Raw genomic sequence first — 23488 nt, 5'->3', positions numbered from 1 at the left:
ACCTAAATCTCCCCCACTGCAACTTGAGACCATTACTCCTTGTTCTGTCATCTGCTACCACTAAGAACAGTCTAGATCCATCCTCTTTGGAACCCCCTTTCAGGTAGTTCAAAGCAGCTATCAAATCCCCCCTCATTCTTCTCTTCTGCAAGCTAAACAATCCCAGCTCCCTCAGCCTCTCCTCATAAGTCATGTGTTCCAGTCCCCTAATCATTTTTGTTGCCCTCTGCTGGACTCTTTCCAATTTTTCCACATCCTTCTTGTAGTGTAGGGCCCAAAACTGGACACAGTACTCCAGATGAGGCCTCACCAATGTCGAATAGAGGGGAACGATCACGTCCCTCGATCTGCTGGCAATGCCCCGACTTATACGTACCAAAATGCCATTGGCCTTCTTGGCAACAAGGGCACACTGTTGACTCATATCCAACTTCTCGTCCACTGTAACCCCTAGGTCCTTCTCTGCAGAACTGCTGCCGAGCCATTCGGTCCCTAGTCTGTAGCGGTGCATTGGATTCTTCCGTCCGAAGTGCAGGACTCTGCACTTGTCCTTGTTGAATCTCATCAGATTTCTTTTGGCCCAATCCTCCAATTTGTCTAGGTCCCTCTGTATCCTATCCCTACCCTCCAGCGTATCTACCACTCCTTCCAGTTTAGCGTCACTTCCTTTTTTTTTCTTCTTGCTGTGCATTTGAAGCATTTTTGTTGAAATTGTTGGGGATTCCACCACTTCCCTCAGGCGGCTGTACTGTGCTACTAGATCTTACTCTGGCAAAGATTTTTTTCTGATGGTGACTACTTATATCCAATATTATTATGCTAAATAATCCCCCTCTTTCTCTCCTTGGTCTTTATCCTCTGTCTTTCTTTCAGATTGCTATCCATCTTAGTCAGCACGTAAGATGCAGTTCATAGCAAGTAGAATTACATGTAGTTTCTCTATATAACCAAGATAACTTGTTCACTTTAGCTCACTTAAACACTTTAGCTCACAATATGAAACATGAGGAAGTATTCAAATCTTCATAAGTATAATTACATATAATCATTTCTCTAGCAGGAACTGGAATCACAAACACCATGTTAATTTAAGAAAGATATTACAAAGAAATGTGAAAACTCCTGCTGAACCACATACTTGTATGTGTACCACCCATATGGATCTAGACTGTGATACTCTTACTCACAATGAGTAGCACCTTACCACACAAGGCACTCCATTGAAGTCAATGGGACTATTTATTGTGCAAGTTATTGTTCTTGGTGAGTAAGGGTATCCAATCAGGCCTTAAATGAAGATAATTTCTAACAGAATATTTGAAAAAAAGGTCAAATTATGTATGCATCTGAATAGCAATAAGCAGCAGTTGAAAATAGCATTTCTACATGGAGCCCAAAGAACAAGGGTGAAAAGGGATACCCTAATTCTTCTGTAATGTACCTAGTATTATTTTCGTATATTCTTCCTTGTTGTGGTATACACACAGATGAATGGCAGTATTTAAAATTTTTAGAGCGGGAAATGTTGGTAGTCTTTTATTGCTCTGTAGAAAATGATACTTTACACAAATGACTGCATGAGAAATGGTCAATCTTGAGGACACTAAGGGTTTCAAATTGCCTTGATAAGATCAGAGCAACTTACAAAGAGAAACCACTGGAGAAAAGGAATACAGCACATTGACTTAGACTACCTTTTTTAAGAATACATGTATTAAAAAATGCAAGCAAAACAACTACGCAGTATCGGCAATCAGTTTGTAAAAAGGAAATGTTATGCTATTTACATACTGGAGTCTGTATAATTTAATTATTTAATTATTTTTTAGTTACAAATAAAAAGTGTGTAATTATATTGGACTGTTTAGTGATGTCAGGTTTGGAACATATTTCTGTGGGGTTTAAGCCCTTTTATGAGTAGTTACTTTAAAAGTAGTGGAAGGCCCCCTCGATTTTCCAAAAGAATTAGCGTTCAAGGCTCGATCAGCTCATTAAGCACTGACAACCTATCACACAGACTTTTCTATGCCCTTTAGTCCATCATTCCAGTAGTTGCTGCTGCTGTTTGGATTACCATGGGAGCCCTAGTCATGGACCACACAGTGTAGCACACTGGGAAGAACTGGGGGATCAGAAGTTTGCAACACACCCATCATACTGCAACACTTTCTTTTCAGAGAACTTGCTCCCCTTGGCCAGCTCTGCAGCTTCTCCACTATGTCCATTTGTCAAGGTTCCTCCCCGACTCTGAACTCTAGGGTACAGATGTGGGGACCTGCATGAAAAACCTCCTAAGCTTATCTTTACCAGCTTAGGTCAAAACTTCCCCAAGGTACAAAATATTACACCCGTTATCCTTGGACTGGCCGCTACCACCACCAAACTAATACTGGTTACTGGGGAAGAGCTGTTTGGATGCGTCCTTCCCCCCAAAATACTTCCCAAAACCTTGCACCCCACTTCCTGGACAAGGTTTGGTAAAAAGCCTCACCAATTTGCCTACGTGACTACAGACCCAGATCCTTGGATCTTAAGAACAATGAACAATCCTCCCAACACTTGCACCCCCCCTTTTCCTGGGAAATGTTGGATAAAAAGCCTCACCAATTTGCATAGGTGACCACATACCCAAACCCTTGGATCTGAGAACAATGAAAAAGCATTCAGTTTTTTACAAGAAGACTTTTAATAAAAAATAGAAGTAAATAGAAATAAAGAAATCCCCCCTGTAAAATCAGGATGGTAGATATCTTACAGGGTAATTAGATTCAAAAACATAGAGAACCCCTCTAGGCAAAACCTTAAGTTACAAAAAAGATACACAGACAAAAATAGTTATTCTATTCAGCACAATTCTTTTCTCAGCCATTTAAAGAAATCATAATCTAACACATACCTAGCTAGATTACTTACTAAAAGTTGTAAGGCTCCATTCCTGGTCTATCCCTGGCAGAAACCAGCATACAGACAGACACAGACCCTTTGTTTCTCTCCCTCCTCCCAGCTTTTGAAAGTATCTTGTCTCCTCATTGGTCATTTTGGTCAGGTGCCAGCGAGGTTACCTTTAGCTTCTTAACCCTTTACAGGTGAGAGGAGCTTTCCCCTGGCCAGAAGGGATTTCAAAGGGGTTTACCCTTCCCTTTATATTTATGACACCATTTCTTGTCTTCTCTCTGACTGGCCTACAGCATCTTAAATGCTCTGTGCCTGCTCCATTGCCTGTCACCCTACCTATCTACTTCTCCTTCCCAACCTACCTGTCTGCTCTACTCCAACATACATAAACACACAGCTGCCACTAGCATCCCATCTCCCATCAGTCTCTGTCCCTGTAGGCTTGTCCAACCTCTGTTGTTTCTCACTTGAAAGAGGATTAATGTGGCATAAAGCTAGTTCTTTATTTGATATTTAGAGGATATATAAAATCTGGGCAACATTCTGAAAATATTTTTTTCCCCTGCAACAGATGTGGAAACCCCATTACCAGTCACTTGAAATTTTGACAGGCATTTACAAGTAAATACCAGTTCATTTAAAACTTCTTGGATTAAAGTTTTTTAGAAGCCGTACATAAATGAAGATTACAATTATTTGATTCCTATTGTATAAATTATATAGTTTTGAATCTTTTATATTAGCATATATAGTGCAATAGAAGAGAAGTGTCAAGAAGGTGATGAAGAAATAAAGATTTAAGTATCCATAAGTCTAAAGTTTTAGAATGGATTTTATTTGAAAGATCAAAAAAAAAACCCAAAAAAACCCTCAGAGCTCTGATCAAATAAATTCAACTTGCCTCAGCTGAATAGCAAGGTACTTTCTGAGAACCTGGCACTAATTCACAAACAGTAATAGTTATACTGATAACTAATGAACAAGTAATATGATAATACATGGCACTTCTTTAGTGCCTTCCAGCATGAAATCTCAACAGCACATTATAAATATAAATGAACAAAGTTTCTTATCACCTTAGTCCTTTGTTTTGTGAGGTAGATAAGTATTATCACAATTTTCTGGAATGAGAAACTGAGGCACATGAAGATTGTGACTTGTCCAAGTCCTGATTGGGAAGTAAAGCCAAGCCAGTAACTGAGATTACCTAACTCCATGTCTTGAGCTATAACTTTTAAAATCAGACTAAAGACAATCAAACATTAGATCTACGTTTGCGTACACTTCTGTGGGGAAAATAACGTGCTATTTAGAAATGCAGGCACTACATCTGTGTATTTGAAGCTATTCTTGATCACATTTATACATCTGTCAAGCACAATAGTTGTTTCTCTGACATCCACAACTTGTACTTGTATGCAGCATTGGGGTGGGAACTAGCAAACTCCTGCTCTAGTGAGTAGACTTATTGACATCAATAGTCCCAATGAGACAGATAGGATTGATGGCATGAGTAAAGTATTAAAAGATTGTCATTAATCAGTAAATCACTTTGTTCACCATTTTTTGTTCATTTCTCTCACTGTAAATCTCACATTTTAAGAAAATAATTGTAACAGCAATAATGTTGCTACCTCTTTGTATTTAACTTTTAAATGCACAATTCTGTTGCAATGTGAACTTAATGCTTAAAAGACAGTGTTTACTTGAAAGTGAGTTAGTTTCAAAAATGTTAAAAAAAAGCTTCAGGTACCACACCTCTTCCTGAGTCTCTTTGCCAGTTTTTGTGGTTTCGCAGTAACATTTTTCCTATTTAAACACTAGTGTTTTCTTACCCTTGTTGATATGTGAAAAACCATCACAGACATAGTGGAAACTGACTCATTGAAAGCTATACGCAAAGTGCTGTCAAATGCAAAACTGTAATAATAAAAATATCTTTTCTCACTTCTCTTCAGTTATAACAACTTTAACTATCAAGAGAAGACTAATAAAGCTTAGGAGTCCAATTTTTTTTAAGCACATGATGCCTCTTTAACAGACTTGCTTATATTTTTGATATGAAACTCACCCTTTGCCCTCACCACAAATTTGTAGCTGACATGATGCCCTGTTTCTAGAGGGATTTATTTTCATACATTAGTATCCCCTGTGTTTTTACAGGTGGGCAAAAACCTTCAGTTGCTTGATGGAGTTATTTTTGACATACAATAACAAAATCCTCTTGTAAAAAAAAAGTTGGAATGTCAGCACTTATAAATTAACTTGATTTTTGGGAATGTAATTGACCAACCAAGACAGATGTGTATCTGTTGGAGGTTTCAGATGAATTTTACTGTGGAGAGCTTGATGGCTGGAGCAGGCACTGGGCCTGGCAAGGAACAGGCCATTCTGCCCTTACCTTATACACATCACTGCTTGGTTTTAGTCCCAATCTCCCTCCTTTTTTTGGAGCCACTCCTCTTCCTGTGAGCGAGAGCTAAACTTTTCTCCTTTTTGGTATTTCTGAAGAAACAGAAAAGTGGTACTTCAGAGTGAGTTCCAAAGTGCAAGAATTTAAAGAACATTCATTTGAACTCTGTTCTTTTCTTTTATCACGGTCTTCTGATGTGGGATACGAGTTGTTGGGTGGTTTTACTAGACATCCTCTGAAAATTCCAGAATGTGTCAGATCGTATTTTCACATGCTTTGGGCAGAGAGCTGTTCTGTTGAGAAAGAGTGATGCTGTGTAGTGTAGTACAATCAAGAGTAACCTGAAGTTCGGCTTTTGAGATGAGGAGTGGAGCTGCATCCCATACCCAGTAGGCCATCAGTTGGCCACTCCTGCCAAAATGACCTCACCACACATGAAGCTGGTGCAGGGGGGTGAGAGGAAGGCATTGTATGGCTTGCTGGAGGAAGGTATGTACCTCTTTAAGGGCTACAGAGGCACGGAGTGAGTTTGCAGCAGCCACAGAGCAAGTCAATGTGAGGATGCTGACTGATCCACCCAGCTGACTGGAAGAGAGGGGAGTTTATATAAGTACATGCCAGGCAGGAAAAGCTCTCTTTTACCAGGATCAAGTGGAGCAGCATCCACCCTCCCACCCATGGAAGTGGTGAAATACCAGGTTGGTCAGGATCCCCTGTGGGCACTGCACTAGTCATTCCTTTCTCAAGGGCCTGGGAAGGAATTTTTCCCTCACTGACAGATTTACCTAGGCAAAGTGGGTATTTTTTTTCACCTTCCCCACAGCAGGATCAGAGGTTTTTTAGTTGGAAGCAAACACAGGAGTTAGGCTATGATGTCGCAACTCAATATGTTGACATGGGGAAGATAATCAGTGCAAGTACTCCATAGAGAAGGGATACAGTGATCAGATACATGGATTGTAGAGGATATAAAGGAGGTATCTGTTAAAGGAGTGGAAATGGGGAGAGGGGGTTGGTGCTCTTATGATTGGTATAGCAGGGAGCCAACACCCCCTTCCTTATTTCAGCCCTCCTTAGCTGTAATTTGATGGGGGTGGGTTGTAAGATCCCAGCAGCGGGTGGGCTGGGGACCAGGATGGGAAAGGAGGAGAGCTGACTGAAATCCCCTGGGTATATATTGAAGTGATCAAGGAATTATGTGCATTGTACACTTTTATCTGCTGGGTACTTACTCCCATATAGTTAATAATAAAGTTGCAACCTAATTAAACCACATCTAGTGTCTCTTCTCCTCCTCCTGGTATAACTAGACAAACCATTTATTTGCCTGTATAATGTGAACAGGATTATTTTTGTTGTTTACCTTTTGTGAACCCAAATATTAACGTGAAAACTACCATTCAGCTTATTTTCGCAAAATTGAAAATAAAAGCTTGAAAACCTCAGTTCACACACCTCTCTTCATCTCTCTTCCACACCCCCTCCTAAAATGGTTATTCCTACTTATTTGCAATGTATGCTGTATTTCATCCAGTTTTGTTATATTCAGTTACAGCTTCCTGGCTATACCCTGGTCCAAAAGAGATACTGTTTGAATATGGTCTTATAACTGCATATTATGTCTACTTATTTTTCGTAGCACACCTGCAGTCCACAATATGTTCCATTTATTTGAGCAGTAAGCCCATGATTCCCATGCCTAATGAATTTTGACAGGCTGAATATTACTAGTTTCTTCAGTATGTTTCATCGGAGGATGGCATATTGCAGGTGTTTACTAGCTCATTATGAAAGTGTACTCATGCTTAACAGTAGTTATTTTTACTCTCTGTAAAAGGGTAAAACCAGATGAGAGTGTTGAAGGAATTGTGACTATATATATATATTATATTTTTTTTAAAAAGGATATATATAAAAAGGCCTTGACATGTGTTGAAGATAATGCAATTATTCATTTTATAACAATTACTTTGTTTGATTTGAGTCTTTTGTTGTTGTTTTGTTGTTTTTGTTTGGCTTTTGAAATGCCCAATTTTTTCTTTTAGAATACATCAGTAAATCAATTACTTGGTATTGGAGTTCCCCATAACATGCTTACTGTTTAATAAGTAAAACTAATCAGCCAGGCACTATACAATTTCTAGGATTATGATAATTTTCAAATATGAACAAAAATCCATGTATCTGTTTCACATAATTGGCTGTTGATATCTATATTATTTTACATTAACTCTGTGCTTTGAATATGTTGATAAGTTGATAAAATGAGGGAAAAAGAGTAACAAGTGGGCTTTTTTGTATCTGTTTTGATTATCACATTATGTGCCATTTAGTTCACTTGCAGAATTTTAGACTGAGAATTATGATTCTGATGCATGCAGTCATTATATCTAAGCTGCAAATTGGGACAAAACATGCCACTGATTTTTAAGCAGAACTCCCTATTAATAGACATTAGGTTTAAAAAAGCCTTTCCCAGCTGTAGATCTCAATGTGCTGTAGAAAGGATAAGTATCCATATTTGCATTTTTGCTGATGAGGTAATTGAGAATTGAACCAACCTATTCAAGGCCATACAGAAGTTTAGTGGCAGAGCTCAGAGTAGAACCCATGTCTCCTGATTCATAGTTTAGTTTAGTTTCCTATCCATTTTACCAGGCAGCCTCCCCTTAAAAAGTTGATGGGGAATCCTGCTTAAAAATCAATGGGATAGCATAGATTTTGCATATTTATTCATATATCAGAATATATTTGTGCTTTCTAAGGTCCTGTTACTTTTCTTTTGTTTTACTTTTTGTTTAGTTTTGTTTGTTTAATTTTATTTATTCCATGTTTTCTTTCTGTTTTGTTTTGTTTTTAGTTGTGTCTGGTAAGTTGAAATTTTATTGGCCATCTTCTAATCACCGTATCACTGTGACTGGAACTTCTCTTACCCTTTCCATCCATACCCTTCCATGTCCTTCAACCAATCAACTTCCATGTTTCACTTGTTATTGACAAGACAGACTGCACAGAATAGATTCTGCATGAAGTATGGGTAACTTTTTGGCAAAGAGCAAAGGTAATGGGTTGCTAACTTTTTGTCTGTTTTTAAATAATGTACAAGCTGATTCCTGATTTCATTCCCCCCTATTACTACACAAGTCATACTTAATGTTTCCTGTATAATCAATTCAATTTAGTTTAAAGATTCCAAGGACAGTAGAAGTTATTTTTCCTTAGTAACTAACGGCTACAGCGTCCTATAAAGATAAATATTCATGACATGCCACGCATGTACATTTTACCCTAGTTAAGAAAGCAAACTTAAATTAATATTTTGTAAAGTGTTTTAATTTTTTTTAAAATTTTTCCAGTGAAGGAACACTGCGAGTGGGATTTCCACAAGCACTCAGCTGCACTCTAACTCTATTCCCATTGAAGGCAGCAGGAGTTTTGCTATTTACTTTCATGGGAGTAGAATTGAAAGAACACCGCAAGTGCTTTTGTAAATCACAATGTAAATGACTGACCAACTGACTTTTCTCCTCTTCTCCCTCCATCTGCACAGTACTCCCTGAACAACTCTCCTCATAAGTTGAAATACAAGGACCCCACTGCCTCTTTGATGGGCACCATTGTAGTCCTTCCTTTATAATTATGTAAGCTCTCAAACACTATGTATCCTAGTGCAGCAGAATATAATTTAGAAACCCAGGGTTCTACTCTGTGTGGCATTGTGCCAACATCCATTAAAGAGGCAGTGAGGCCCTAAATATACCTTTATAGTAAGGAGGGTTAGTGCAGAGGATGGGAACCCAACAGGCAGGATAGGGAGACTGGAAAACTATAAGCAAGCACCCCCTAAAACTAGTTTCCTAATCTTTCCCCACAGCCCAGTGGCAAACTCCGTTTCCCAATCTACTTGCAATACTAAATTAAATCCCCTCTGTAGATGTCAAAAATCCTCCAGAACCCCCGTTTCATGATATTAAATGTATCCAGGTTTTCTGTTTTATAGGTATGGTGATCACTATGAGTCTATTATTATTTCTATTACTGGGACGTCTATGTGGGACTTTACCTTTTATAACTTCTTAGTTAGGTCATTCAACCAATGTTAACATTTGTGTCCAAGTATAAATCACCCCAAAATTTTGCTTATAAATTCTGAAAAGGAACATTTGGTGTTTATTCTGATCTAAATAGGGAGCATAGTCATAGAATAGATAAATGGATAACTGAAAATATTGACCTGGATTAACAAAGAAAACAAATTGTCCAGAAGGGACGTTTCGCATCCATGGGTTTCATCTAGATATTCACAGTTGTTTTAGTCACAGAATATATTTTAAGCTGCACCACCTAAGTGACATGAGTAATTTAAGGTGTTTTAAGTGAAGAAAAAGCACTCAAAGAAAAGAATATAAAATTGTTAAAATGTCCAATTCAAAGCATTCACTTCACTCTGAACTCAGACAAGAGGGGAGAATAATTAATGCTTTAGACAGCTGATGAGAAATGAATTTGAAAAATGTAAACAGTAAGTGAAAGGACTTTTCATTTAATGCAAATTTTTCCAGGTGTAAGACGACACCACCTAACAGACTTTATATTCTATTTTTTCTGGGCTAACCTCATCAGTGTATCTAATGCTGTCAAGTGCTCTAACTTATTTTTAATGTAGCTGACATAATTTTTGACATTCTGTTTACTACTAGATGAAGAGGCCATTTACGTCGGTGTAAATCAAACAGTTTGGACAATGCTGGCAGCATTTATAATGTTAGAATGAGCAGATGTTTCAAATTTGTCTTCATTTACATATATATTTTATTTGAACATGCCCTTGCCTATGTAAATGGAGGAATTCAGCCCCACTGTTACTTTAAATTCATTCCTTTTCAATAATTGGATTGAAGGTTTTAAATGGTTATCATTTGCACAGTAGCATTTCTGGGGCCTTTGAGCTAAATTGAAAATTTTTGAGACCCTGACTTCATCAGATCATTCTTATAAAAGCAACTAAAGGTCGGTTTTTTTCTCCTGAGATTTCCTAAATCAAAGAGGGTGACTTTTGTATATGTAAACCTGAATGTACAGTTACTCCATAGCATTTAGTACAGAAGTGGATAAAGTGTGGCCTTTGAGCCGGATGCAGCCCAGAGATTTCTCCGTTGGGATCTGTGGCCCCTCTCCTCTGTTAAGACCTGATTGTGACCCCTGTGATCATGCTGGTGAATGCTTATTCATGCAACGCAGCTTGTTGAAGTCAATGAGACTTAAAACTCGCTTGGTTGGCTGAAAGCTCACAAACTTGAATAAGGAATGCACAATCAGGATCTTAATAGGGAGGAGCAGCACAAGAACAATCAATCTTGGGTCAAGATGAAGCACTGAATGTTGGGAGCTGCAGTCTCTTTGTGCCGCAGCTCCATAGTAAAGGTTGTTTATAACACACTACCTTTTTAAACAAATAAAATGTGGTGCTCAGGCACCAGCCAAGTTGCCACTTGGCTTTCAAGTGGGGTGAACTTTGGACTGCAGATTTTAGTGTATTTTTATCTCCCTCAGAACCTCCCCATTTTGTTGTGAAACCTCGTGACCAGGTGGCTGCATTGGGACGGACAGTGACTTTTCAATGCGAAGCAACTGGAAACCCACAGCCAGCCATCTTTTGGCGGAGGGAGGGAAGTCAGGTAAAGCCAACTTTCTTTTCTTGTTTCATGCCAGTTTCTTTAAGCAATAATGCCAGATAGAGGATGGCAGTTCCTGCAGTTGCTTACCCGCTGAAGATAACTGCTAAGCCTGCAAATGCTGGACCCCATCTGCATTATTGTAATACATCATGTGAGTTTAAAAATATTGTATGTTGTGTACTAAATGGAAAGGAAAACTGTGTTCTCCCTACTGGACTTGTCTTTTTCCTAAAATTTAAAGGTCAGTATAGTAAGAAGCTGGAAAGGATGAGTACATTCTTAGTGTCCTGTTAGATTCACAGTTTTCATTAATTGTTTCACTATTGAGAAAAATGATGTAATATCTATAGAATAATTAGAGATGGGACCAAACCAAAACTCTGCATCCAAAAGTCCCAAGAATTTGGATCCTGGCCTAGCACTGTAGTTGGCTGAACCACAACATCATGTCCAAACACTAGCACATTTTGGAAAAAAAAATGGATCTGGGCGTTGTGGCTTGCGCTCATCCAGAAAAATAACCTGCCGTGTTTATGTATCTTTGGCTAACTCAAATGTGTACAGTACTGCAAGTTGCTTCCCCTCCCTGTGCTGCAGTTTCCCTGTCTGTAAAAGGGTGGTAAAGATACTGACCTACTCTGTAAAATGCTTTGAGATGAAGAAAAGTACAATATAAAAGATATCAGGGGGTAGCCGTGTTAGTCTGTATCCACAAAAACAACAAGGAGTGCGGTGGCACCTTAAAGACTAACAGATTTATTTGAGCATAAGCTTTTGTGGGTAAAAACCTCATTTCTTCAGATAGTTATAAAAGATAGTTGTTGTTATTCAATGCCCTAACATATCATTTTTAGGGGGGACTTTCGAAGGGAACAAGTTGCATAAGGGATCATTTTCAGTGAAGAAAGGGTATTTCTCATTTTTCTGTTACTGAGAGTATTGATTGATTCCTATTGCTCTTGGTGGGTAGTTACGCTTTTCTAAACAATAGTCAAAGTCAAACAGAGCTTGGGATAGGCTCCTTTCTTTCTATTTGTTAAATATCTATCAAACTAAATGATGTGACTAGACAAAAATTGAGCTGGTTATCTCTAGTGTTAGTTTGTGATATAAGTAGGCTGCTACACTGGGTGCATTTTTATTTATTGGTTTTTCGGGGGGGTGGGGGGCAGTTAGTAGAGCTGTTGGTTTTTAATGCAAAACCTCTTGGTTTCACTGGGTCCCTTTTGACTTTACTGAGTGGCTAATAATATGTAGCCGGAAATGGAGACGGAAAAGATTATTGACAAGTTTCTGCACTTGTATTGTAATTGAAGATTCTCTATCTTCTTTGTTTAGGCATTCTTAGGAAAAGCAAAATGTAGTCAGACAAGAGACAGCAATAAAAATAGTGTCCATAAAGTACAGAGAACTTCAAATATTTTCCCTTCAAAATGCTAAGCCATAGACAAAAATTTGAAACCGGTATTTGATGTAAAGCATGTGTGTTATTTTGGTTTCAGCTCTGACTTTCATGGCCGCTGTTGGTACCATAGCATCTAACTTCAAACCAAAACTATGTCAAGGGAAACTTGCATAGGACTTTATTATACAATGTAGTACTGGTTATAGAACAGACACTATGATTAGTGAGACTAAAGCATCTGTTTAAAAAGAAAACCTATAAAACATTTCTGTCTCCATTCTTTGGCAGTCTAAAGTTTAAACACAAATAAGTAAACTGGCATCTTTTTATACATTTTTGAAATAAAATCTAGTTCACTACAAGAAATGCTGCAACCTTGATTTTGAAAGATGGTTGTGTGAACATTTGCATGGACATTACTATTGCAATATGCAGAAAAACCACAATTGTTTGCACAGTTATGGAATCTGTGGATATCAATACCTCTCCAACACCTATTTAAATTAAAGGAATGTCTGCTCTAGATTCCAATGGACGTTAGATCAGGCCTGTTAAGATACATCCAAATACGAGTTCACAGATGTGCCTACCTTTTTTCAAAAACAGGTCCCATAATTAGTATACAATAATGAAATGCTTTATATATATATAAACAGAGATATTTTGTGCATAATGTGAATATATAGCATAATAAACTCACACATGTTTAGGCATATTAAGGTGAACATTGCAGATGTGTTACATTCTATCTAACCCATTTCTTTCTCTCCCTCTCCTAATTATATATATATATACACACACATATATATATATATATTCTAGAATCTGCTTTTTTCATACCAGCCGCCTCAGTCATCCAGCCGCTTTTCAGTCTCTCAGACTGGTGACCTCACAATCACAAGTGTCCAGAGGTCTGACGTTGGGTACTATATTTGCCAGACTTTAAACGTTGCAGGAAGTATCACAACAAAAGCATACTTGGAAGTTACTGATGGTAAAGTGAAGATACTTTTATTTTACAGTTATCAATTTTATTTAAAACCACAATGTCAGCAGTGGAAGAGCATGACTTCAGTATTGTCAGGTGGCTTGATCTGGTTGCCCAAGTACATACCCAGGGTCTCGTGGTGGGATTGTATTTAGGTGGCTAGCTTGAGCTGCTCCCCATGCTGCAGTGTCCACATGGCTATTTTTAGTGTGCTAGCTCAAACAGAGCTAGAGCTTGTCTGTATACCCACTCAGGGGAGCACCCTTCCAGCTGCTATTTTGACATATCCTGAGTGACAGGACAGATAAGGTGAAATCCTGGCCCACCTGAAGTCAGTGGAAGTTTTGTCTCTGACGTCAGATGGGCTAAGATTTTACCCATGGAGCTTGGGTCAACTAACAAACTGAGTGAATGGCTACATGAAAAAATATATCATTAGAAAATCCTGATTGGTCAATAATAAAGACATATTGATATTATCTGTGATATAGAGGTTTTTTTAAGTATTTTTCATCCATGGTGTCATATCAGAATATTGCCACAGCTGTTAACTATGCAAATACCAATTTATAATTTATTTTAAATTAAATAGCAAGTAAGGTAAGACCTAAATATAAAGCCTATAGATATATACATTATACAGAAAATTACCTCCAAACCAAATATAATAGCCTACATTTATGTAGCATCTTTTCTCCATAAGGTCCTCCAAACACTTTACACACCTAACAAATTGAACTTCCAACTGCACTGGGGATCATTTCAGCCATCTCCGGAGAGAGAGATTTAACAGTGTACGGCAACACATCAGAACAGGTTAAGACAAGGAAGTGAAGTATAAATCACACAATTGAAAATGCAGGGTGGCAATTAGGTATGCAAATGTAATTACCTGAGTTGGAATTTGGCCAAAACATCACTGTTAACACTCTTTGGTTGTGAAAAGTGTCATGGGATCTTTAATGATCACAAATTATCAGGATTTCAGTTTTATGTTTCACGCTAACAAACCAGGTTTCAAGTCACATCTGCTCCCGTTAGGCTGTTGAATGGATATTGTTTTAAGTTTCAGTTATTTTATAGTGTCAGCACATCTCAGGATATTATGAGCTAGGACAGGGATCAGCTCCAGGCCAATGGGGGCTGCAGGGAGTGGCGCACCACGGCCAGTGGGAGCCACGATCAGCCAAATTTGTGGATGCAGCAAATAAACAAACCGGCCCGACCCGCCAGGGGGCTTACCCTGGCGCACCACGTGCCAAAGGTTGCTGATCCCTGAGCTAGGAGAAGCTATTGAAGTACAGTACCATAGGTTTCACTTCTGGGAAAATTGCTAATCTTCTGGGGCACACAACACATAAACAATGGTTTCTCCTTTGCATAAGTACTAAAAGTACTTTGTGCCGTTATGTAAATACAGCGTTGAAATGACTCATCACAGATAGCTAATTTATGTTGAGTGTAAGATGCAGTAAAATTATTAGAAATACTGTGAAAGAGTCTTACTATGATTTCAAATCAGTACTGTCAGATAATTTTTCACAGAACTGAGTATAAGGAAATGCTTGCAAAACATTTTTTTAATTGAAAAAGCTGATATTTTTCCAGACGGCAGCTTTGTACTTATTCCACCCTACCATTAGTCAGCTTCATACTAGGAAACTGTGTGTCTGCATATTTGCTGAATTATTCCCTTCCCATCTGCCCTCTTAGTTATCTGTAAACGAATGTTCAAATTCCAAATCCCAAATTATACCGACCCATCGCATAGTAAGGTGTATATATAAAGTAAAGAGTGTGCCTTTTCAAAGAAACTGAGAAATCCTTTTTTGTTTCATTATCACATCTAAAGACTATGGAACTCAGTGTGCCTAGAAGATGCCAACTCACAACTTCTGACACCCCTTCACCTCTGAAAATAATATATTGTATATCATGTTAATATTCTGTAGCTGTGCATCATATTAATATACCCGGAATAATGCATGTCTCATACTTTAATTACTTGTTTAATTATCTTCAGTTTGTTTCAAAGCCTCAAGCAACTGCTGTTGCTTAGCTGATTAGAAAATTGCTTTCATTTGCAAAAATCCATTGCCTGTTGTTTCTTCTGGCAGTGATTGCAGACCGGCCTCCCCCTGTCATTCGACAGGGTCCTGTGAATCAGACTGTAGCTGTGGATGGTACTTTAGTACTCAGCTGCGTGGCCACAGGCACTCTAATGCCCACAATCCTCTGGAGAAAGGATGGGGTCCTCATCTCTACCCAGGACTCTCGCATCAAGCAGCTGGAGACAGGAGCTTTACAGATCCGATATGCCAAGGTACCTTGAAATGACAATGAATCTTTACACTGTTTGTAAAGGACCAAAAGCTTCAGCTCTGTAATATATGAAAATAATCTAAATCTCCACACACAAACATGCCACCTTAGTTCAGGATTTCACAGTTGCAGAGTAGTGTAGACAGCCAAAAAAACCAAAAAAGCCATGATGATGTTGCCCTTACACCATATACATTCATAGCTACCGTGTTAAAAGATGAAAACTTTTTCTTCCAGATTCACAGGTAAAATTCAGGGTTTAGTTTCCTGTCCCTATATAGTACCTGTTCTTATGCCTTTTTTGGTTCAAGATTACACATGCATATGTGGTACAAAGTGTATGGAAGGTAGATCTTGACATATATATATAAAATATTTAAAGTGGTTAATCAGCTCTGTGTGGATGACTTCCTTGGGGAATTGGAGCAGGATACCTGGCCAATATTTCTGTTCATTCCAGACAAGTTGTATGATGTCTTAAAATATTGTACTGCTCTAGAACATCTGTGGTTATCTGTAGAGTCTTTGCGCCTTGGTAAATCAAAGTAATCAAATAAAATCATTTGAAAGACTTCTCACGCAGCGGTGTGGTACCTGATGATGTCATGATTACCTGATCACAGGAAACACCAATGCACTGTGCCAATGCAGAATTTGAACCTCTGACCTTTCGTTTCTGAGTATTGTGCGTGTTTTTTGTCTTTTTGTTTTTTGGTGCTGATAGTTGAGTATAGTCTCATTTCTTTGACCATAACTCTTTTGAATTGTGATTCAGTCACAGGTGGACAAATAATCCACTCTTCAGATTTGGATTATAATAGTATATGGGGATCCTAGTATTTGGTCGGCCACAGAGTAAAATTCACCCTAGTCCAGAGAGCCCAACCTGTACATGGCCCGGTGAACTACGTAAGCCCTGTTTTAAGGTTGAAATTTACTCCTGAGGCCCTGCATAAATCCCTAAGCACCACTTAAGTGGGAGTTTAAGTAGTGCATAGGCCCTTGTGTGGGGCTTTCTGAGTTTATTTCTCCCCATGGACTTCAGTGGGAGTTTGGCAGGATAAGGAGTGATTTAGTGATTTGTCTGTCAGTTTTGTTCATTACAGAATGAGAATTAATACATTAAAAAGTGTTGGCATTTTCCTGTGCCTTTAAATAGAATGGAAGAAGTATGTACAGATTCTCACTTAGCAGTATGTGAAGGCCTGTCTTCTAACATGAGAAGTTTCTGGTAGGGAAATTCTAATGTATTTATCCATATTCTTGGTGATATACTGATTTGTAGTTACTTTTCCTGCCCACTGAGTGCCTGATTGTTCCAAATATTTATTTTCCCCTCTCTCCATTCAGCTCGGTGACACTGGCCGGTATACCTGCATTGCCTCAACTCCAAGTGGCGAAGCAACCTGGAGTGCTTATATTGAGGTCCAAGGTAAATCAATCAGGTTTTCTCTGCTTGACGAAAATCAGAAATTAACATGCAACATTTATCTTACTTGGTAATAAATTGATAATGCAGATGTGAACGTCATTGAACCCCCACCTACTTTCTGTCCATACTTAGCTATTTGTCCCTTTTTGTTAGAATTTGGAGTTCCAGTGCAACCGCCAAGACCGACTGACCCAAACTTGATTCCTAGTGCACCCTCAAAACCTGAAGTTACAGATGTCAGCAGAAATACAGTAACACTGTCATGGCAACCTAATTTGAATTCAGGTGCAACTCCAACGTCTTATATAATAGAGGCCTTCAGGTATTAGGATTCTCATGTGACCTGGTTGTACTTACAGTTTATATATGGTTCAATTAGCATATTCTAACCTGCTGTTCTGTGTGTTTTATCCTTAGCCATGCATCTGGTAGCAGTTGGCAAACGGTAGCAGAAAATGTGAAAACTGAAAGTTTTGCAGTTAAAGGGCTGAAACCTAATGCAATTTACCTCTTCCTTGTGAGGGCAGCTAATGCATATGGACTTAGTGATCCTAGCCAGATATCTGACCCAGTGAAAACTCAAGGTAAACCTATTTACTGAAGCATTTAGGCCCCACAGTGTCTGTAATGATATATTACAGAGCAATGTTAGATGTGGTGATCATATTTATGCTAACTTTAAAATGATGTCTAAAAGTCACTGCATCTACTAGATGGTAAACTTACATTGCTCAGAAGCTGCATTTTATTTAAAAGCTACTTGAAAAGGTTATCACATTGACATAAGGGAACCCTAATAATTTTTATCCAAATATAGTTACACCTAATTGAGTGACCCGTCTTAGCAGCACTGTTAGTCTTTGGCTTTGTGACGTTTTCACACAAACCCCCAAATTCTGTGGAAATTTCATAATTTTCATACTATCAATTTAAAAGGAGAATCAAGCTGCGGTTATGATTCACAGAGAGAGAGCATGTAGTATTATGTGCTGTATGTTGTACTGGGGAAGCAGAGAAATTAAAAATTTGGAGGATCAGGATACCACTTCACAAGTAAAGTGTAATCCTCAGCAAAATGCTTACTATTAAAGGTAAGTCCAGTGCGGGAAAACAGACTTCAGTAAAGCCACAACCCCTATAGTGAAGCAGATGGAATTAGTGTCCCCACACTACTATAATAACATTGCATAAATATGAATAAGGAATCATCTGAAATACAAACACTATTCCTCGGGCAGATAGAAGTCATGGGCCCAGTAATATAATTATAATAAATTGTAATAAATTTAGCTTAATATAGAAAAAAAATGAAGTTGTGACACAGCACATAGGCACTGTGCAGTCAGAACTGTGCATTCATGTGTTTCCAATCTGATAACTTTATTGAATTCATGAGAATCAAAGATTGAGAAAATAACACAGATGTGAAAAACTTCTGAAGGTGAACCAGTGCAGACGGGGAAGTCCTTAATCTGATGGCCAGTCTACCTCTAAACTCAGAACACTAGTTGTCACATAGGCAAATTACCCATTTGCCATCAGATGTTATAAAACATTCCTGAGAAAATGCACATACATAAATCTAACACAATATGCTATTTATGCTAAAAGCAAAATTCTCTCTCTCCTCATCACCATATTATCTGAGTGCCTTTCAAGTATTTACTCCTGAGGGAATTCTGTGCCAAAAAATTAAAAATTATGCACACAATAATTATAGCCTAAGGCTCTGGAGGAAGTTTGGGTGCAGGAGGCGGTTTGGGGTGCAGGCTCTGGGAGGGAGCTTGGGTGCTGGGTGCAGGCTCTGGGCTGGGGCAGAGGGTTGAGGTGCAAAAGAGGAGTTGGGGTGCAGGCTCTGGGAGAGAGTTTGGGTGGGGCAGGGGTGTGGGCTCTGGGAGGGAGTTTGGGCTCTGGGCTGGTGCAGGGGAGGAGGGGGTGTTGGGTGTGGGAGGGAGTTTGGGTCCTGGGTGTGGGCTCTGGGCTGGGGCAAGGGGTTGGAGTGCATGAGGGGACCCTGAATTTGCTGGAGCCCGGGCACTATGAGCCCATACAAATCGCCACCCCTGCTAACCCTGTGTGCCTACCCCATGCCTCGCCTCTGTTTGGGGAGCAATTCCCCCCAAAAAAACTGCACATATGGTCACACGGCGAGGCTTCCCTTTGCTTCCCTGCTGTTTTCTGCAGGGAAAAGCAGGAAATGTGCAGTGATGCCGTTTTCTGTGGGCGTGCCGTCCTGCAGAATCCCCCCAGGAGTAAAAATTTGTGTCTTTAGCCTGCCTTGTGCATAATAAATAGACACCCCCTCAATGGTGATCCTGCAGGCATGCATGTCCAGCGCCTTTCCCCATCTCAGAGACTGCTCCAGGTATGCTGGAACAGACGCACTGCCTGGGCTGCTGGAGATGAGGCGCATGTCCCCCTGCAGATCTTTTTTTGCATTTTTCTGCACGGGGGTACAGAAAAATGTGGGCCCTATGAATTCTGCACCCCCGCACTGGTGCAGCATCCCCCCAGGAGTAAGTATTTCAGAAGAGAATTAACAATGATAAACTCTCAATTTCTTACTAACCAGCCTACAGGAGAATTAGTTTTATTAGTTTGCATTGTGTGCGCATGAGGACATGCATTGTTGTCCGTGAGTATATCTACACTGAAATTAGAGGTGTGACTGCAGAATGGGAAGACATACCTGAGCTAGCTTTGATATAGCTAGCTCAGATAATACCTGTGAAGCTGCAGTAGTGTGGGCTAGCTGCTGGAGTGCATATCCCAGGTCCCAGTAAGTTTTATACAACCCATGCTGCTGACCATGCTGCCACAACTTTGCTTCTATTGTTATTTGAGCAGCTAGATCAAAGCTGCTACATGTGCTGCAGTCACACCTCTGATTGCAGTGTAGACGTACCCTGTGTGAAGAAGTTCCTGAGGGAAAGCAAATCAAAGAAATGAGTTTTACATTTAATTCAGATTGCTTGGGTTTTGGTCATTCTCTTGTGCGAATTAATCACACAATTTGGCTCAAGCTCCTGCGAAAGTTCCATCCTCTGCACCCACAAGCTTCCCCTGTTGGATGACAGTTTCATTGTTCCAGTAGAGCATAGCCATCATGGGAGATCATGGTCACAGAGGGAGAGATGATCTCTCAAATAGTTAGGGCTAATCTCATGGATGGGTGTAAATAACAAGGCCGAGACCTTGAAGTGATTTCTGTGTTCTATGGGAAGACAATGTAGGGGCAATTCGCTGGGGTTTCGTCGATATGGCAACCCGTGTTGCTATGCAGGCAGGCTGCTGTGTTCTATACCAGTTGAAGTTTTTCAGGATTTGTGGCTTCAATCCTAAATCTGAGTTGTTATATCAAGCCTGAAACTCCCGAATGCATATATCACTGGGGCCTAGTGTGCTTCTTATAAGATGAGACAAAATAATCTGGTTAATTGAAGACGGAAGTGGATTTTTTTGCTTTTGTGGCTATTTGGATCTCTAGTAGAATTGAGGAGATCAAAATGGCATTAAACCTGTATGCCAAATGAACAATCTCAGAGCATATGTCTTCAGTTGTGGGAAATGTTATAAAAGAGGTTAGTTCTTGAAAGCATTTCCCTCTTCCTCCCAGTATCACCTCAGTCTCACGTGAATTCCTCTCAAGCCAGAATAGGTCAAAATTGTCTTCTGGTCATAGAGGCTGATTGCTTTGGAGATCTTGTGCTAAATATAGTTCAAATGTGGCAATCACCTTCTCACCCTCTCACTCAGCCATTGCCGTTTTAGTATTAGTAAAGTCTGAACAATGTGCTTCGGATACAGAACATTGACAGTCTTTGCTCTGGAAAGCTGAAAGTTGAAATGAGAAAGCCAAAGAGTAGATAAGCTGTACTGAGTAGTTCAAAGGTGTAGTTCACAGGTATGAATGACAAGGTTTGTTAACCGTTTATTATATTGTTGGTGACTCAACTGTTGTGCCATCTTCTGTTTAGGCTGCTAATTATTAAGATGACTCTCCCTTTAAGCTCCAGGCAAAAGGATGGTCAGAGATTTACACAAATCCAAGTTGCAGAAGTTACTGTCTTTAAGAGTATCAGAAGGAGGAAAAGATGCATGGATTTGTGGACAATTTGGCGGAATGTTTTTCATTTGGATACAGTAGCTGCACAATGGTGTATTTATTTTAAAAAGTCTTCATGGCTAAGCAGACAGATTTGTCACCCACTGGTTGCACATAGGCCACATGCTGATTATTTAGTTTTGAAATAATCCCACACTCTTGTGAATATGTTGGAAAAGCTGTATGACAAATTGCCAGGTGGCATAGCTCTTACAGTCTCAAATGTGGACTGTGTTGCTGGATAAAGAATTTGTTCACATGCCAGTAACTTCATACATATATAGATAGATAATTTCTTAATTTGATGGTCAGTGAATTATTTAAAAATACACTGGGTAATGGGTTGGAAATGTAACTATCCCCTCAAAAGTTACACTTCTTTATGTGTCCCCTTCATATTTTATATAAGCAATTTCCATAGGGAGGTCATCAACATTCTGCCGCTCTCACTCCTCGGATGGACTCCTCAGATGGACCCACCTGCAACACGCTCATGGATCTGGCTTTGTTGCAGGCATGGATATGCACATACACCTTTCCTCTATGCCCCCTCTCTGGTCATTCTTGTGAACAGGCAGATTTTGAAATTGCCAAGAATCCTACTGAATGTTTCAGAAAGAAGAATGCTTGTAGATTTCATAACCTTGCCTAAACACTAGAAAAGATTAGATTGAGAGAGTAGTATCATGGAGCGAAGTGTGTGTAACATGCTCACACATACCTGTGATTGTTTAAAAAAAAAATCAGCACTTTTCATGTCATGTGAATTTCCGAGCTTGAGGTTTTCTCTGTTGCCAACATAGTTTTTGTGTATAATGAAGTGAAAAAAAGGGAAATTATGAAATGAATATAAAAATACTGTACTCTGATATCCATGGTACACATACACTTCAGATATCATGGTGATGAGTGCACTATAAATGTGTCATATGGGGAGAGTCATTTCTTTTCAGCCCAAGATGCTTTCTGAGAGTTGTACATGGAAAACATCCTCACCACATTGTACCAGCTCAAATGATAGAACACATCAAATGGAATTCCTCTTTTCATATGTATGAACAATTCTTTCAACAATAAGAGACCAGTATTGGCTTTGCAAATATCAAGGGAGACAGAAGGCAACTGCGCTTTGGCCCCTGTTCACTGAAGTCTCCTGCCCTTGGAAGACCTTGTATCTGTGTGGTTCATTTCCCCTCATTTAATTACTATACTACAGTTAATAGGTAATTAAAAACCAACAATAACACTTGCTAGAGTGCTACTGAATTTATTTTTAGACACACCTACTCTTCTGCCCCTCCTTGATTGTTTCGTGGTTTCTATGGTGTTTGGAGTGTGCTGTAGGAGATTCCCCTTCCCTGCAGGAAAGAGAGATTTGCATGATGAGAGGTGATGCTTCTGCTGTAATTTACCATAGTTATCCCTGACCTTGTTCTTTCTTTTTACTCCTTGCTCCCAACCCACCTACCCACCCACCCATGTCTTCCCTCTCCCCACATTGCTTCCACTGAAAAAGCAGATTGGTTTTGGCCATTTTGCTGTGAAAATGCTTCACGTAGTTCTATTTCCTGCACATTTGGGCTCTTCTAGTGGGTACTGTGATTAAGCCTATTTGTCAATCAAGTTATGTACTTGGAAGACTCAGTTCAGTTATAAGAATGGGTTCTTACATTGTTCCAGATGTTCCACCTACAAGCCAGGGTGTGGATCACAAACAGGTCCAGAGAGAGCTCGGGGATGTGGTTCTGCATCTTCACAACCCCACTATCCTTTCTTCTTCCTCAATTGAAGTTCATTGGACAGTAAGTAAAAGTTATAAAATGGGAGGTGGGTTTTGGGTAGGGAGAAAGGGAACTTTTATTTAAATCCCAATACTACACCGCACTGTTGATGGGGGAGTTAAACTATATCAAGAAGCTATGAAAATAGCTTGCTGTTGTACATGAAAATCACTTCATGTGTATTGGCACTTACAGCACTCCCCTGACTGTGCCTGTCTTAATCAGAACCTAGATTATCTTCTCATTCTACAGAGAGTGCTATGCCATATCCAGGGTGCTCAGCATCCTTTGTCAGGAGGTGAAGGGACTGATCCAAAGTCAAGTTCATGAGAGCCATTCCGTTGCATTCAGTGAGAGGTGCATCAGGCCCTAAGTCATGTTTGAGATAACACAATAGCTCCTCTGTCTATCAACCAGAGTTGCAGGAAGTGGTATGTGGTAGTTGCCATGCCCACCTACCCCAGATCAG

The 23488-nt window shown here is 39.4% G+C and overlaps 1 protein-coding gene across 1 annotated transcript in view; it reads left to right on the top strand.

Annotated features, from left to right (window-relative positions):
- ROBO1 (roundabout guidance receptor 1) overlaps positions 1 to 23488 on the top strand; it is a 440486-nt gene that overhangs the window by 346208 nt on the left and 70790 nt on the right. Inside the window, exons 8-14 of the mRNA XM_078847927.1 lie at positions 10862 to 10986; positions 13214 to 13385; positions 15497 to 15702; positions 17052 to 17133; positions 17287 to 17455; positions 17551 to 17717; positions 22919 to 23040. Coding sequence (XP_078704053.1) covers positions 10862 to 10986; positions 13214 to 13385; positions 15497 to 15702; positions 17052 to 17133; positions 17287 to 17455; positions 17551 to 17717; positions 22919 to 23040 — 1043 coding nt within the window. The remainder of the gene's footprint in view (positions 1 to 10861; positions 10987 to 13213; positions 13386 to 15496; positions 15703 to 17051; positions 17134 to 17286; positions 17456 to 17550; positions 17718 to 22918; positions 23041 to 23488) is intronic.

This window comes from Lepidochelys kempii, chromosome 1, assembly GCF_965140285.1.
Source record: "Lepidochelys kempii isolate rLepKem1 chromosome 1, rLepKem1.hap1, whole genome shotgun sequence".
Classification (NCBI taxonomy): Eukaryota; Metazoa; Chordata; order Testudines; family Cheloniidae; genus Lepidochelys; species Lepidochelys kempii.
The sequence above is the reverse complement of the archived record's forward strand: the minus strand, read 5'-3'. Positions and strand labels throughout refer to the sequence as shown.